We start from the raw sequence: 13878 nt of genomic DNA on the forward strand, positions 1-13878 counted from the left end.
GTTAAGAGAATAAGAGCGTGTCAAGGTAGTTTTGAATATATCGCTCTTTTCAAGACTTTAGCTCATGTTTAGATATTTTTGAGCACTTTGGCCGCTCCGATATATTTGATGGCGACTGTCAATGTTTTCTATAGCTTACCTGACGTTAACTCAACTTTGAATAAATACCTAATCCGAATGACATAAAAATACTCTAAACGATTTCAAACGTAAATAAATAAACATACTCCAGTATAGAATATAAGCAGTATATTGACTTGCACTTATTAAGCTCAAAGTGGATTCGACAGAATTTATTGGCTGGATGTTTATAGCATAGGTAGGGGAAATTAGTCCAAAACCGTGACATGGGGTAAAACTAGGACACGGCAGTTATGGCTACTTATCTAGTTTCAGATTGACGAACGCTTAGGTTACTGCTATCTACCATCTTGGTAAGTTTGTCAACAAAAGTAGAATGACACACGCGTCCGAAAAAAAACATTCTCGATAAAAATGTCAAAGTATCATTTTTGAGAAAAATAAATTAGCCATACACAGACGAGACGCTAATCCTCAGTCGTGTTGCTCAGCAGTGTTGGCCGAAACGTTAATGCAATTAACCAATATTTACCATTAACCATTACAAATTGAACCTCCGTTACTGTAACCGTCCATCAGGGCTCGGAACCGGTTTTTTTGAAAAACCCAAAATAGCCCAATATTTTTAATTATTTTATGCTGTTTACGTAGGACTGAATCATGTACGAGTTAGGTATATGTAGTTTGTAGCTTTCTAGTAGACCCCGAAGGCGTATCCTATTGTCTATTGTTCAGTAAAACCGCACGTGCTACTTACCTGCAAAAAAGGGTCCTAATATTCTATTTGGCACCTGAGCGCGGGCTAGTCCAACGCTCAAAAAACCAGTGTAGGTGCGCTCTCCTATAACGCGCCTTTGTTACGCATCTCGATGACACATTTTAGACTGGTTCTGTAGCGTTCGACTCGCCGGCACTCAGTAACCGAAGTACCGATTTTTTATGCAGGTGGTTGTGGCACGTGGCACGAGCGGTTTTTCTTAACAATAGACAATAGGATTAGCCTTCGGGGTCTATTAGAAAGCTACAAACTATAACAACTTCGTATTATTAGATTGTCCCATTAAAAATGAAATAATAAACCAAAGAACGTAATACTTAATACCGGTATTTTTTGTATGAAGAAAACAAAACCGGTTCCGAGCCTTGCCGTCCATTACGGTTAACGGTTCATGCAAGTTATTATGCTGCATCTATGGGTACTGTTAAATTATGATGTCATTAAATAAATAAAGTAGCAAAGTGGCGTTTGTCATGCGTTCTCATTAAAATTCGAAGCATTAGCTAGCTAATGATATGCCGACTGTCCGTAATATGGCTTAAAGAGAATATTTACTAACATCCAGTACTACCGTGAACATTTAGTTTTACGAGAGAAACTATTTGGGATTTAATTAAATAATTTTAATAATTACGACCTCTATTTTAATGCAAGACATTACCAATACGGATATTGTAGGTAATTATGATCTGGCAGAAGAGATACTATTATACCAGCCATTCTCTAAGTGTGCTCCGGGGAGCCCACTTAGAAAAAATTATCAAAATCCAGCTCTTCTATAGGTATAGCTGGTCTAGTCCACAGTTCAATGGTGTTGAACGATATTTTTCAAAATTTGACAAAAAAACTTATTTGTGTTATTGCGTGTATTTTCTGGGTAAAAAATTGGTGTCATAATTTTATGACCAACTAAAAAGAACAAAGAATCTAAAATTAAATACTAAACAGCTTTTTCACATAATATTACCTGTACCTACAGCCTACACACTTAAACCAAAAGAAAGCATCAGGAATAGGTAATGCTCATTATAATTTCATAGTTCCTCCAAAGAAACAACTCTTTGTTGGAGTTTTCACTCAAAGCGATATTTGTAAGAACAGTGGCGTTGCGTGTACAAAAATGAACTTTTTAATACGAATATTTTCGAATTTTCTCACAAACTTATAGTACAACAAATATTAAAATTAAAATTGCTTTTAGTTTTTTGAGTAGATTAATAATTTGTAAAGATGAAGATATTGTTTTTGTTCATTATTGTCTTATTTTTGAGTTTAGGAAAGGCTTTTGATGATAATGACATTAATATGATAGTATCTTTCGTCACGCTCGATGATAGGGCCACAGCTGTATTGACACCTTATGTATGTTGGAGTGCATGTAAGTTTCACTACTTAATAAATATGTGTAAAAAATACTCGAAGAGACGCCTATGCGCAGGAGAGGGCGATAAAAGTTTGATATGATGATGACGATGTGTATAAATATATGGTGCCAGAAAAAAAAATCGGCAAAACAAATTACGTAGGTAGGTACGCCAATCATCATAGAGTGAATAGAGTCCATCTAAGCTGGCTCTGCACTTTTCACCGACTTCGTCGAGACAATGTGTGAAAGTGTCATTAACATCGAGGGCTATCATGCCTATCATTGTTATCAATGTATGAAGTCAAAATTTCGATTATTTCTTAAAAACTATTAAATTTCGCTTAATATACATATATATGCGTGTACACGCGGGTCAAATAGTTAGGTACAAATGTATTGCATACTTAATGGTTTTCCATCGTTCTTTTTCGGAAAAGTTTGTAGGTATTTGTCATTCTACTTCAGTCAATCTCAGCTAGTACATTTTGTCGCGAGACTGACTGAAATAGCCAGACATGTTCGCACGTTTCCGTGGAAATACGATGGAAAATAATTATGCACTACAACCCAACCGCAGCTCTTAACGTTTTTTATCATTAACCTTCATTTGATCTATACCGAATCCGAAACCCTTAATACTTTACCTATTCTTTATTCAGATGAACTGACATCTCTAGCGAAGACTCTGCACGATACTGGTATCAGCATGGCGGCGTCACTGCAGCCGAACAGACCTGAACTATTTCTGCAGAACCTCGTCATAGTGGTCGACTTGAGGTGCAGAGGAACTGATGACTTCTTGATCAAGGTATACCTATTATAATAGTAACTATTTATTCAGAGGCCAGGCGGCCTAGCCAAGGTGACAATCGCTTGCGCTTCGCCATTCGAATCGCTTTGTGTCTCTCTACCACTCTTCCATGTTAGTGTGACAGTGACACTCCCGTACACTCCTTTTTAGAAGAACCCCATACTGTAGACCCTCGGGAAAACTTCGGAAGGGAGCTCATTCCACAGCCGTAGCGTCCGCGGGAGGAAATTCCTCTTAAACTGCACAATACGCGGCCATTTAGGTTCTAGGGTGTGAGATTTGCTTGACGAGGCTAAGGCCTACCGTTGGCTGATGATTCACCATCATCTGAGGTTAATGACACGCTTCATTCAGATGAACTGACATATCTAGCGAAGAGTCTGCACGATACATCTGCCACGCTCTAAAGAATAAAATTTGTAACTAAATGTATACGGGGAGGGTATACAACCCCTTGGATATTGACTATATCAACTGGAAAAATGTAATTTTATTCTTTCAGGCCAGTGACGAAGGTTTCTTTAAGTCTCCATACCGGTGGCTGCTAATAAGCCATGACCAAACCGAGCTGAACGTCTTGGATCATTTGGCTATGCTGGTAGATAGTGACGTCATTGTAGCGCAAAGGAGAGGAGAGGATTATCAATACGTCGAAGGTAAGAAAATAGGTGAAAAAAGTAGAAGGAATGAGACAGACATTTGTTTGGTAGCTATCAAAAGACACAAATAAACAAACTTATTATTTTCTATTAGGAAGTAATATCATATTACTGCTCTGTAGCATCCATGAAATAACACTTTTTATTTATTACTAAATTTGATTCAGGCAACATGGCCCATATTACATTACATATAGGTATCTTTAGACTAACATACATATACCTACATTTCATAAACTTGAAAAAACTAAACACTATTTTGGCGACAGAACGGCGTGGCTCCGCGCGTTGAACATGCTTTTATGACCATGTTTCATGAAAACAGAAATACTATAGGTACCTACACTTATGTCTGAACTTAAATTATTGAAGCTAATCTAATCGAAGCGAATCTAATAGGCACTGTTTGGAGAGTGGTAATAGCGTATACCCAATCAACCAATAAAATCATATTAATTGTTTGACTTTACCAAACGTTGTCAAACATTGCAATTTAATGCGCGTGCGACCTTGCTTGACATAACTTTGTCTGGCTTGTAGGACGTTTTGAGGACAGGTGCGACCAGGCAGAACGAATGACAACGCATTTATTAATCAAAATCTTGATTAGAGTCTAATTAAATCATATTGAAATGCGAATCGACCAACCTTTTCGCTAAGTTGTACTGTTGTTGGGTGTTGTACCCTACATTTAAAAATTTAAGCAAATTATCTGTCAACGTAGTAGAGTGAGATATGTTTATCGTGCTAATGCTTAATCGTGGCCTGTCATTTAGGTGCGAGCTGAATATTAATTAAGTAGGTACTCAGTAAATAAAGATTTATAAACGTCGTTGTCTTGACGGATATGTTATCGTATCTGGTTTTTTTAAACGGAATTAAAAGTGTATGAAATTTAAAAAAACGGAATTATAAGGTACCTACCGTACCGTCGCAAAAATGTCTCTGATTTTGTTAAAAAAATACTTTGGTGACATTTGCTTACTTACATAGCTCCTGACGTGGTCTCAGATTACCAAAACAGTGAATATTTTATCACAACCTGTATAATTGGGCCACTTTATTTAAAGTTGTCCCTTGTCACTAATTTGCTAATTTCTATGTTATTTCTACTCAGAATCACGGGCTCTTTCTATCCTAATAGGAGAAAAAAAGAGTCCCAAGGTTTTTTTCCCATTCCGTTACCATTTTTCATAGACTTTGTATGGCGGTCACGGAATGGAAAGATCTAAAAATGTATGAATATTTTGGGACACTTTTTTTCTCCTATTAGGATCAAAAGAGCTCATGATTCTGAGTAGAAATAACATATAAAATCCCAATTTTGAAAAAAAAGTGTAGGGACAACTTTAAATAAAATGGCCCAATTACTATACCTATTTTGTTCCAGTTTACAAAATAATAGAGAACTCTCAACTGATGTACAGCACCAGAGCTCTATGGCGACCCATAGACAAGAATCGCAACAACACTGCAATAATAACTTACTATAACAAATCGAAAGCTGTAGCTAACAAATATGGAATAGTAGAAGACTATAGAAAGAGCAAGATCCTGTCTATTAAGAGAATGGATATAAGGAAGCATACGTTGACGATGGTTAATGTTATAACGGACAGCAATGATACTAGGAAACATATGGATGACAGATTGTAAGTTATTTATAATGCCCTGCGCGTCCAGTACAACAATGGGTTCAGGATGCTGTTGGGACTGCCTCGTTTTTGCAGCGCGTCAGGTAACATGTTCGCGGAGGCGCGCACTGACTGCTTCGATGCAATCATACGCAATAGAACGGCCTCCCTGATGCGTCGCGTGCGTGACAGTTCCAACAGCCTCTTGCGCCGTGCTAGAATCGCCTGCTTGCTCCTTCTGGAAACACTGGGACGATGTACATATGGGGTCCAGAGACGTAGTTTATAATTTATTATAGGTAATTTTGTATAGGTCTCACTAAAAGATTAAGGGAATGTACACTAACACTATGGACATGGTCCGAAATAAAATATATTGAATTGAATTGAATTGAATATATCCTTTCATATAAAAATATGGCTAAAAATTCGGTCAGTATCGTATTAAACACAGAAGAGGGTGATTTAATGAAATTTTAATAATGATGGTAAGTAAACAAAATTCTACTCAAATAGGAATTAGATACTAATATGGAGCTATTCTATGGTTTTACTATCCCTTTCGGCTATTTAGGGTTGTCAAAATTCAAGTTATTATCTTATCTGATCTGTGATCGTGCACGTGAAGGGACGGACGTCAAGTTGTGCCAACCCTAATAATTGCTCGGAGTAATGCTGAGCCGAACCATAGAGAAAAAAATACATAGAGTGCTCACTCCATACATCAGTTTTAGTACCAAAAAGACTATTAGCATCTAGCATCGAGTAGCGGAACTATCAGTACTGCTACTTGACAATAGATGTAGCACCGACCGGAAAGTCTTATCTCAACAGCATAAGACTTTCCGGTCGCTGCTACATCTATTGTCAAGTAGCAGTACTGATAGTTCCGCTACTCGATGCTAGATGTAGATACTGAAATTAATAGTCTGAACTGATGTATGGAGTGAGCACTCTTGTCTTACTATATTTCTCTATGGCCGAACGGAGCTGACAATGCCTGAAAGGAGGAGTTTTGCACCCCTGGTAAGGGCCCAAATAATCACCTCGGTAAATTCATACTATATGTATGAACCAGCTACTTACCGTGTATGTTCAAATTTACTTGGATAGCATGTAGGTAATAAATAAATAATAGCATTTAAATGTAGAGGTACCTGTACCTACCTAATTTAAATTTACATAATAATACAATCACTTCGACACGTAATTGATACTTTGCATGTGGCGCTGCGGGTAATATGACTAATATGGCGATTTGTAAACCAATAATCAAATGATACCTAAACTAATATGATGAAGAATTCTCAAATTATGCTCAGTTAGGCGCCTAGCTATTACGTCATAACTACTCGTACCTTATTAAATTATACAACGGGACTTAATCGCGTATAGTTTTAAGATTTACCTCCGACGTTTCGAGGACGGCGTTGTCCCCTTGGTCTCGGAGAAGACTGGCTAAAGTTGACATCAACATCTACTAGCCGCGCGAGTTTTTCGAACTACCCGCACTTGGTCTTGTTTATCAGCTTGAACGTTTTGCGCACTAGGGATGTTACTGTCGCGACAGTGGCGACACACAGCACTAACGATAAGTATTCGATTTCACATCACTGCAGTACCTATTATTTTTCTCCAGAAACTTACACCAAGACTCCATAACAAAGATGTCATACATGGTGGTGAAGATCTGCTTCGAGATGATGAACTCCACGGAGAAGCTGATATTCACCAACACCTGGGGCTACGTGGACAAGAACGGCTCCTGGAACGGCATTATAGAGAGGCTCATCAAGAAAGAAGGGGATATTGGTGAGACCACAGTTTCACTGGCTCAGAAATAAAAGATCTTGGCCTCTGACACAAGAGACCGCCAGTCTGTCCTATTCTGCGCCACTTCACGCCAAGACAAAGACATTCTGTGCCAAGACCAGGATCATGTCTGCCTCGTTATCCATTTGTTTCAGAAATTTCTGCAAATTAAACTACTTTATAGAGAATCTCCTGCAGAAATAGACAGCAATTTCAACTTTGCTTCATTCAGGCTCATACCTTGTTTCGTGCCTTAATTAAATTACTAAGTTTGATGGGAAATCTAGTTTGAAAAAGAGAATGAAAACATTGTAAGAAACCGGCTTAAACCCAATAACATCCAGTTTTCTTTCTTAAAAAGTAGAAGACTAGATGGATTGAACTGTTACTTTGAAAACTAATATGTAGGTACAGTTCACGCTCGATGATTGTTACGCCATTTAGGGTTCTAGCTAAATTGGACATTCCATAGCGGAAGTATGGAACAATCAATTTCGCTAGGACCCTAAATGGCGTAACAATCCCATGTCGACAACGTCTAACAAATTTCGCAAACCGTTTTCCGTGACAAAAAAGTATGTGCAATACGCTAGAAAGATTCAACCACCTTGTTTCAGGGACCTTGACAATCTTCACCCAAGAGCGCATGAAGAGCATCGACTACATCGCAATGGTGGGCACCACGGCAGTCCGTTTCGTGTTTCGCGAGCCTCCTCTCGCTTATGTCTCCAACATCTTTGCTCTCCCTTTCACTGGCGCGGTGTGGCTGGCCGTGTTCGTCTGTGTGCTGGCTTGTGCCTTGTTCATGTATATCACGTCCAAGTGGGAAGCCACTATGGGCATGGTAAGTTAATCAGGCAGTTTTTCTAACATTTTCCCTAGTGCATGCACTAGAAACGCAACAACCCAACGCGGCAACCCGCGGCGCGGTGCTCTCTGACATACGATCGTGGCTCCTCAAGTGACCAAAAGAATCACATTCAGTTGTTTAAAGACTCTCCTTACTTGTAGAACTGACCTTTCGTGAGTTTAGTTTAGACCTATCAACGACCAATGGTTGCAATAACTTACAGTACTTAAACTTGACTTATGTTATGACTTATGTATGCAGCATCCAATGCAGCTTGACGGATCGTGGGCGGATGTGTTGATTTTGATAATTGGTGCTGTGCTGCAGCAAGGTTGTACTCTGGAACCCAGGCGTGCAGCAGGTGCTTATCTTTTAACATCCTCTCAAATAAATCATCCTATATAAATCCGATGTTTTTGCTTATTGGACAACTTATAAAGATCTCTGTCTCTCTTCTAGCACTAATTTGTTTTGTAACAAAGTTTTGTACGGAACACTAATTAGTTTAATTACCTATTTAGCTTATTTAAATTCTAGTGTTCTGACCCCTTCTTCTTCTCCACACGACCCTGTCATTTTTTCAGCTCAATTACTATTTTGTCCTTACACTTAAACGTTTTTAGCTTAGCTATTTTTTTGTCTATAATTATTAATTACCTAGGTATGTTAATTTTTTTTAATCTAATCATAATCATACAAGTTTAACTAACTTTCCATCCACTTCCAGGGAGGATAGTGACTCTGTTACTCTTCGTCGCACTAACAATATTGTACGCCGCATACTCTGCCAACATCGTCGTGCTGCTGCGAGCCCCAAGTTCTTCAGTCAGGAGTCTACAGGACATATTGAACTCCCCTATCAAGCTGGGCGCGAGTGATTTCGCCTACAATAGGTATTTTTTCAAGGTAAAGGTTTCTTTTTGTTTTCAATAGACCGAGGCGGTCGCAAGATCCAAGAATTTTATTTAAACTACAGAGGTCAAACGAAGCAGTACAAGAATGTATTAGGGCGTTTTTTTTTTGTTGTCCCCTACACTTTTTTTTCAAATTTGGGATTTTTTATGTTATTTCTACTCAGAATCACAAGCTCTTTCTATCCTAATAGGAGAAAAAAAGTGTCCCACAATTTCCATACATTTTTCGATCTTTCCATTCCGCGACCGCCATACAAAGTCTATGAAAAATGGTGACGTAATGGAAATAAAAACCTTAGGACACTTTTTTTCTCCTATTAGGATAGAAAGAGCTCGTGATTCTGAGTAGAAATAACATAAAAAATCCCAAATTTGAAAAAAAAGTGTAGGTGACAACAAAAAAAAACGCCCATTAAAGAGTTTTTAATAATCTGTAACGTATTTCAGAAATTGAATGAACCTCTTCGCAAAGAGATCTACAACAAGAAGATCGCACCGAAAGGAAAGAAAGCTAACTTTTACACAATGAAGGAAGGAATTGAGAAGATTAGAAAGGTTTAACACTTCTATTTCTTATTATTCAAAGAAATCCATATTAAAAAACGAATATGAATTATTTTTTAAGCGTTGTTGTTGTGGCAGTTAAGCGACGGTCAATTCCGATATCGCGAGCTCGAAACTCGGCAAGCACCAATGGAATTTCTCGAAACTTATGTACGAAATATCCTTCGATATTTACCAGCCACTTTTCGGTGTAGGAAAACATCGTGAACAAACCGAACCTAATTCCAAACGATGAGTTACATGGCCAGATGATAGTTCAATTCGTAAAAATTAGTGCCTACATTAATTCTTGGCTGCGCTATCCCCAGTTCCCAGCTATCACCAGGAAAATTACTGACTTAATATTCTGTTTATGACCATTTACAGGGTCTTTTCGCTTTCCACATGGAACTGAACCCTGGCTACCGTCTTATCCAAGAGACCTACCAGGAGGACGAGAAGTGTGACCTTGTAGAAATAGACTACATCAATGAGATAGACCCTTGGGTGCCTGGACAGAAGCGATCGCCGTACAAAGACCTGTTTAAGATCAAGTAAGTAAACTGCCATAAAGATACTGTACTTCTATGCTCTTACTATTCCTATTTCATCAACTTAACAATTGTTTATACGACAACGGTTTCACTCACTTGAATTTTTAGTCGCTAACTTAACAATTGTCCCCTGACAGCAACGCTCTAAAATTTCATCAACTTGACAATTGCCCCCTGACAGCAACACTCTTAACTGTCCATCGGTGAAATGTTTTGTAATAAGGTTTAAGAATTTTAATAACAAAACTCCCGTAAGACACAGACATATTAAATAGGTTTAAGAATTGTCAGTTAAACAGTGTTGGCAATGGTACATACCTATGCTCGGTAATAAGTGAATATGAACGCTCTATTACTCATGGCCACAGACTAGCCGAGGCGAAGACGTGGCCTACGATGGAGCGAGCCAGCCCAGAAGGTGCCTGTTCACCCTTGATTTGAAGGTTGCTGGGTTATATGAGCTCGTAAATATAGACGCCGGCAAGTAATTCCATTCCTTGGCAGTGCGCATAAGAAAAGAGGGAGCAAAGCGCTTCGTGCGAATTGGTGGAATATCTATCCCGGCCGTGCGTCTAAAAATCTGATGGTAGAATGGTCCAACGTATACATATTTCACCTTTTTTTCTTCACCAGCTTCATAAAGATCCGTGAATCCGGCATCCAACACTGCATCCACCAGCGCCTCCACGTGGGCAAGCCGCGGTGCCTCGGCGCCGTCAACACCTTCAGCAGCGTGGGCATCATGGACATGTACTCGGCCATGCTGGCTACCATGTACGGCATGTTCATGGCACCAGCGGTGTTGTTACTAGAGATTGCCTATAACCGCCTGTAAGTTTGAGTTTTAGCAGGCGTGGCTCACTCCGCGATTTCGTCGCTTTGCTTTGTAGCTAAAAGTACATCCGTTCCACACCAATGATTTATAACTCAAGATAGGTTATAGGCTTTCCAAAATTGAAGCGCTTACCTTGTGACAAATTGGACAAGTTACCTTTAGTCGCGGCTGGACAAGCGAAAAATGTACACGTGCTAACGAGCTCCCGCACACCGAAATAGAAAGAGACGACCTTATGTTTAACAACGAGTGTGACAAAGATGGATTGAATGATAAAACTAATCAAAAATAACAGATTTCTTCGTAGGCACAGAAATAAATATGGAAGTATTTTTTGTGCTCCTCAAGTATGAGAATAACCTATCTGTTATATAACATCATTGTTCCACACCAATTTTGGTGGCTAGCCATAATCGCTGGCGCTGGCTAGCGTGGCGCTGTCGCCACCTAGCGGCCATAATCTGTGCTGATCGTAACAGACGCGTTTTGTTAGAGAGTGAGTCTTCTGTACCTGTAGTACTATTATTTATTCTGTGGTTTTAGTAGTAAGTAGTAAAACACTTTATTGTACAAAAAGAAACATAAAACATGAAAAAACCCACATCATTTGTACAAAAGCGAACTTATCCCTTTCAGGGATCTCTTCCAGTTAACCAGTATTAACTGTTAGCGTAAGCATCAGGGACGTTGGGGAATAGAAAAATCAGCTGCAGTGATAGTTGACCCCCTGCAAATAAATCTCTATGCAGGGGGGTCAGTTATGTCTGTAGCTGACTGTACATGTCATCATGGACATGTACTCCGCCATGCAGGCAACAAAACTCTGTTTTGAGACGCTGTATAAATACTTTTGACAACCAGAGTGCAGAGTTACCACATAATATAAGAAGTACATACAGCGTACAGCGCACTTTGAGTATATAGCCTAAGGAGATGTGATAACGTAAACTCTTCGAACAAATTTTTTCACTACTTTAAGCGGGGGGCGAGGTAAACACCTACAGCACACCACCAAAAGATAAGTAACTCAACAGACACAGTTTTTGCTGTTGCGACAAACGCACACTACAAAAAAAATCAAAACATCAAAAATTACACGCACACGGACAGAGTTTTCACATAACTATGCAGCATACATACGAACATGATAGTGATGGGTCACATCTGAAGAACGAGTCAAATCAGTTTGATGAATGAACTGAATTGTCTTATACTATTTATTATAAAATTGTAAAAGTGAAAATTCTGTACATTGAAGATATTAGGTAGCCAATAAAATGATTGTTTGTATGTATGGCTGTCTGTATTTATGTGTCTTTGTGTCTTAGCCCGCACGCACCGCTAAACTGTGGAATGAGCTGTCGCCCGCGGGTTTTCCGGGTTTATAGAAAATTTGAATTTCGCGCCTTTTTTTACTGACATTATTTGCTTGATTAGCTATATTAAACAAACTGCAGTGATTGAATGAATGAATGATTCATTCAATCATTCAAATGTTGAGTCGCTTTTTTGACTTTGCACATCCCTTAAGAGACAGTTAAGACCGATTCCACTGTATTCATGTTTACATTTTTCTGTCGTTTATGTATCGCAACGGTTTTTTCTTTAAATGGAGATTGTACTTCAATATACATTTAATAGTTAGTATAAATACTTATTTATGATAGGAAACGCGATCTTGTTGCGAATTTGAGCTATCAGATCGCCTTTTACACGATAATACTGCACAAGTCACAATTTTTTAAGAGAAACGTCTCGCGACACGGAACGATGCAAAATGGCAGTGAAGCGACTTCAAGTAGTTTTATATAACGTGTTTGAACAGTTACCAATGTACTTTGCCGGAGGGGGTCGCCCGTGTATCACATCTCCTTAGACTATATACTCAAAGACAGCGCAGCGCCATCCACATCAGGCGGCCTAGCCAAGGTGACAATCGTTATCGCTTCGCCATCGAATCGCTTTGTGTCTCTCTATCACTCTTCCATATAAGTGTGACAGTGACAGTTGCGTTTCGATCGCTACGGAGCGTAAGCGATTGGCGTGTTGGCTACGCGGCCAGCTGTCTACTTAATTAGAAGCACGATTTTTCCTTAGATATTAGAAAAAAGAAGAAGATTACTACACTTTTAACTTTTATTAACACTTATAAAACTCACATTGGTTAAATTAAATCGAGATCAGAACAGAAACCTTAACTACATATTATTTCAATTTAATATATTATATGTCATAAAATAAATTCCCTATTTAAAAAAATGCGTGTAAGAAGAAGATTTTAGAGTTTATCACGGATTGCATTACACTTACGACAGATACAACTTGACATATTTTCTAAAATTAAATATGTAACTTGCGGTATTACTATCAAATATCTGGGTGACCGAGCTTCGCTCGGAAAACATACAAAAACTCGAAAATGCGCGTTTTCCCAGAGATTTTTATTTTTTTATTTTAGTTATTTATTACACAAAAGTTACAACTTTTTTGTTAAGGACAAAGCTCCACAAAGCTACATTTGTTTGACTGTGGAGTCGCATTATTCTATACTTAAATAAATTTATGTTATAAGTAATAGGCTTACATTGGGAGTTATAATACTAGGTAATGTCATGAATACTCTATAGGGCAACACATTCCCCTATAGTGTATTCAAGAGATACATTTTAAGACTCTTTTTTAATCTACTTTTTTTGGGTTCTTTTACTATAAGACCTAGCTAGATCGATTTTTCGCCCCCGAAAACCCCAATATAGCAAATTTCATCGAAATCGTTAGAGCCGTTTCCGAGGTCCCCGAAATATATATATAAATAAATAAAGAAGAATTGCTCGTTTAAAGGTATTAGATTAGATTTACGAATAAGACGTAGTGTATTAGGTATTCAACAAGTATTTTTCTATTCACAGGATGGTGGCTCGAGAAAAAAGAATGCAGCACAATAATGCACACTTAGTCTACTAATAAGTACTTATCGACCACACGACTAAAATCTCTAGAAATCCTTGTAACGTCTGTGAATAAATTAAGAGGCACTACTA

The 13878-nt window shown here is 38.4% G+C and overlaps 1 protein-coding gene across 1 annotated transcript; it reads left to right on the forward strand.

Annotated features, from left to right (window-relative positions):
• Window positions 1-2059: 2059 nt before the first annotated feature.
• Window positions 2060-13801, forward strand: LOC134655033 (ionotropic receptor 75a-like). The gene is made up of 12 exons (XM_063510492.1): window positions 2060-2237; window positions 2885-3033; window positions 3539-3692; window positions 5086-5347; window positions 6969-7141; window positions 7759-7985; window positions 8253-8352; window positions 8719-8897; window positions 9353-9460; window positions 9836-10002; window positions 10636-10833; window positions 13747-13801. Exons 1-12 carry the CDS (start codon window positions 2090-2092, stop codon window positions 13799-13801), a joined length of 1920 nt encoding a protein of 639 aa, XP_063366562.1. The 5' UTR covers window positions 2060-2089.
• The last annotated feature ends 77 nt before the right edge of the window (window positions 13802-13878 follow it).

This window comes from Cydia amplana, chromosome 16, assembly GCF_948474715.1.
Source record: "Cydia amplana chromosome 16, ilCydAmpl1.1, whole genome shotgun sequence".
Lineage (NCBI taxonomy): Eukaryota > Metazoa > Arthropoda > Insecta > Lepidoptera > Tortricidae > Cydia > Cydia amplana.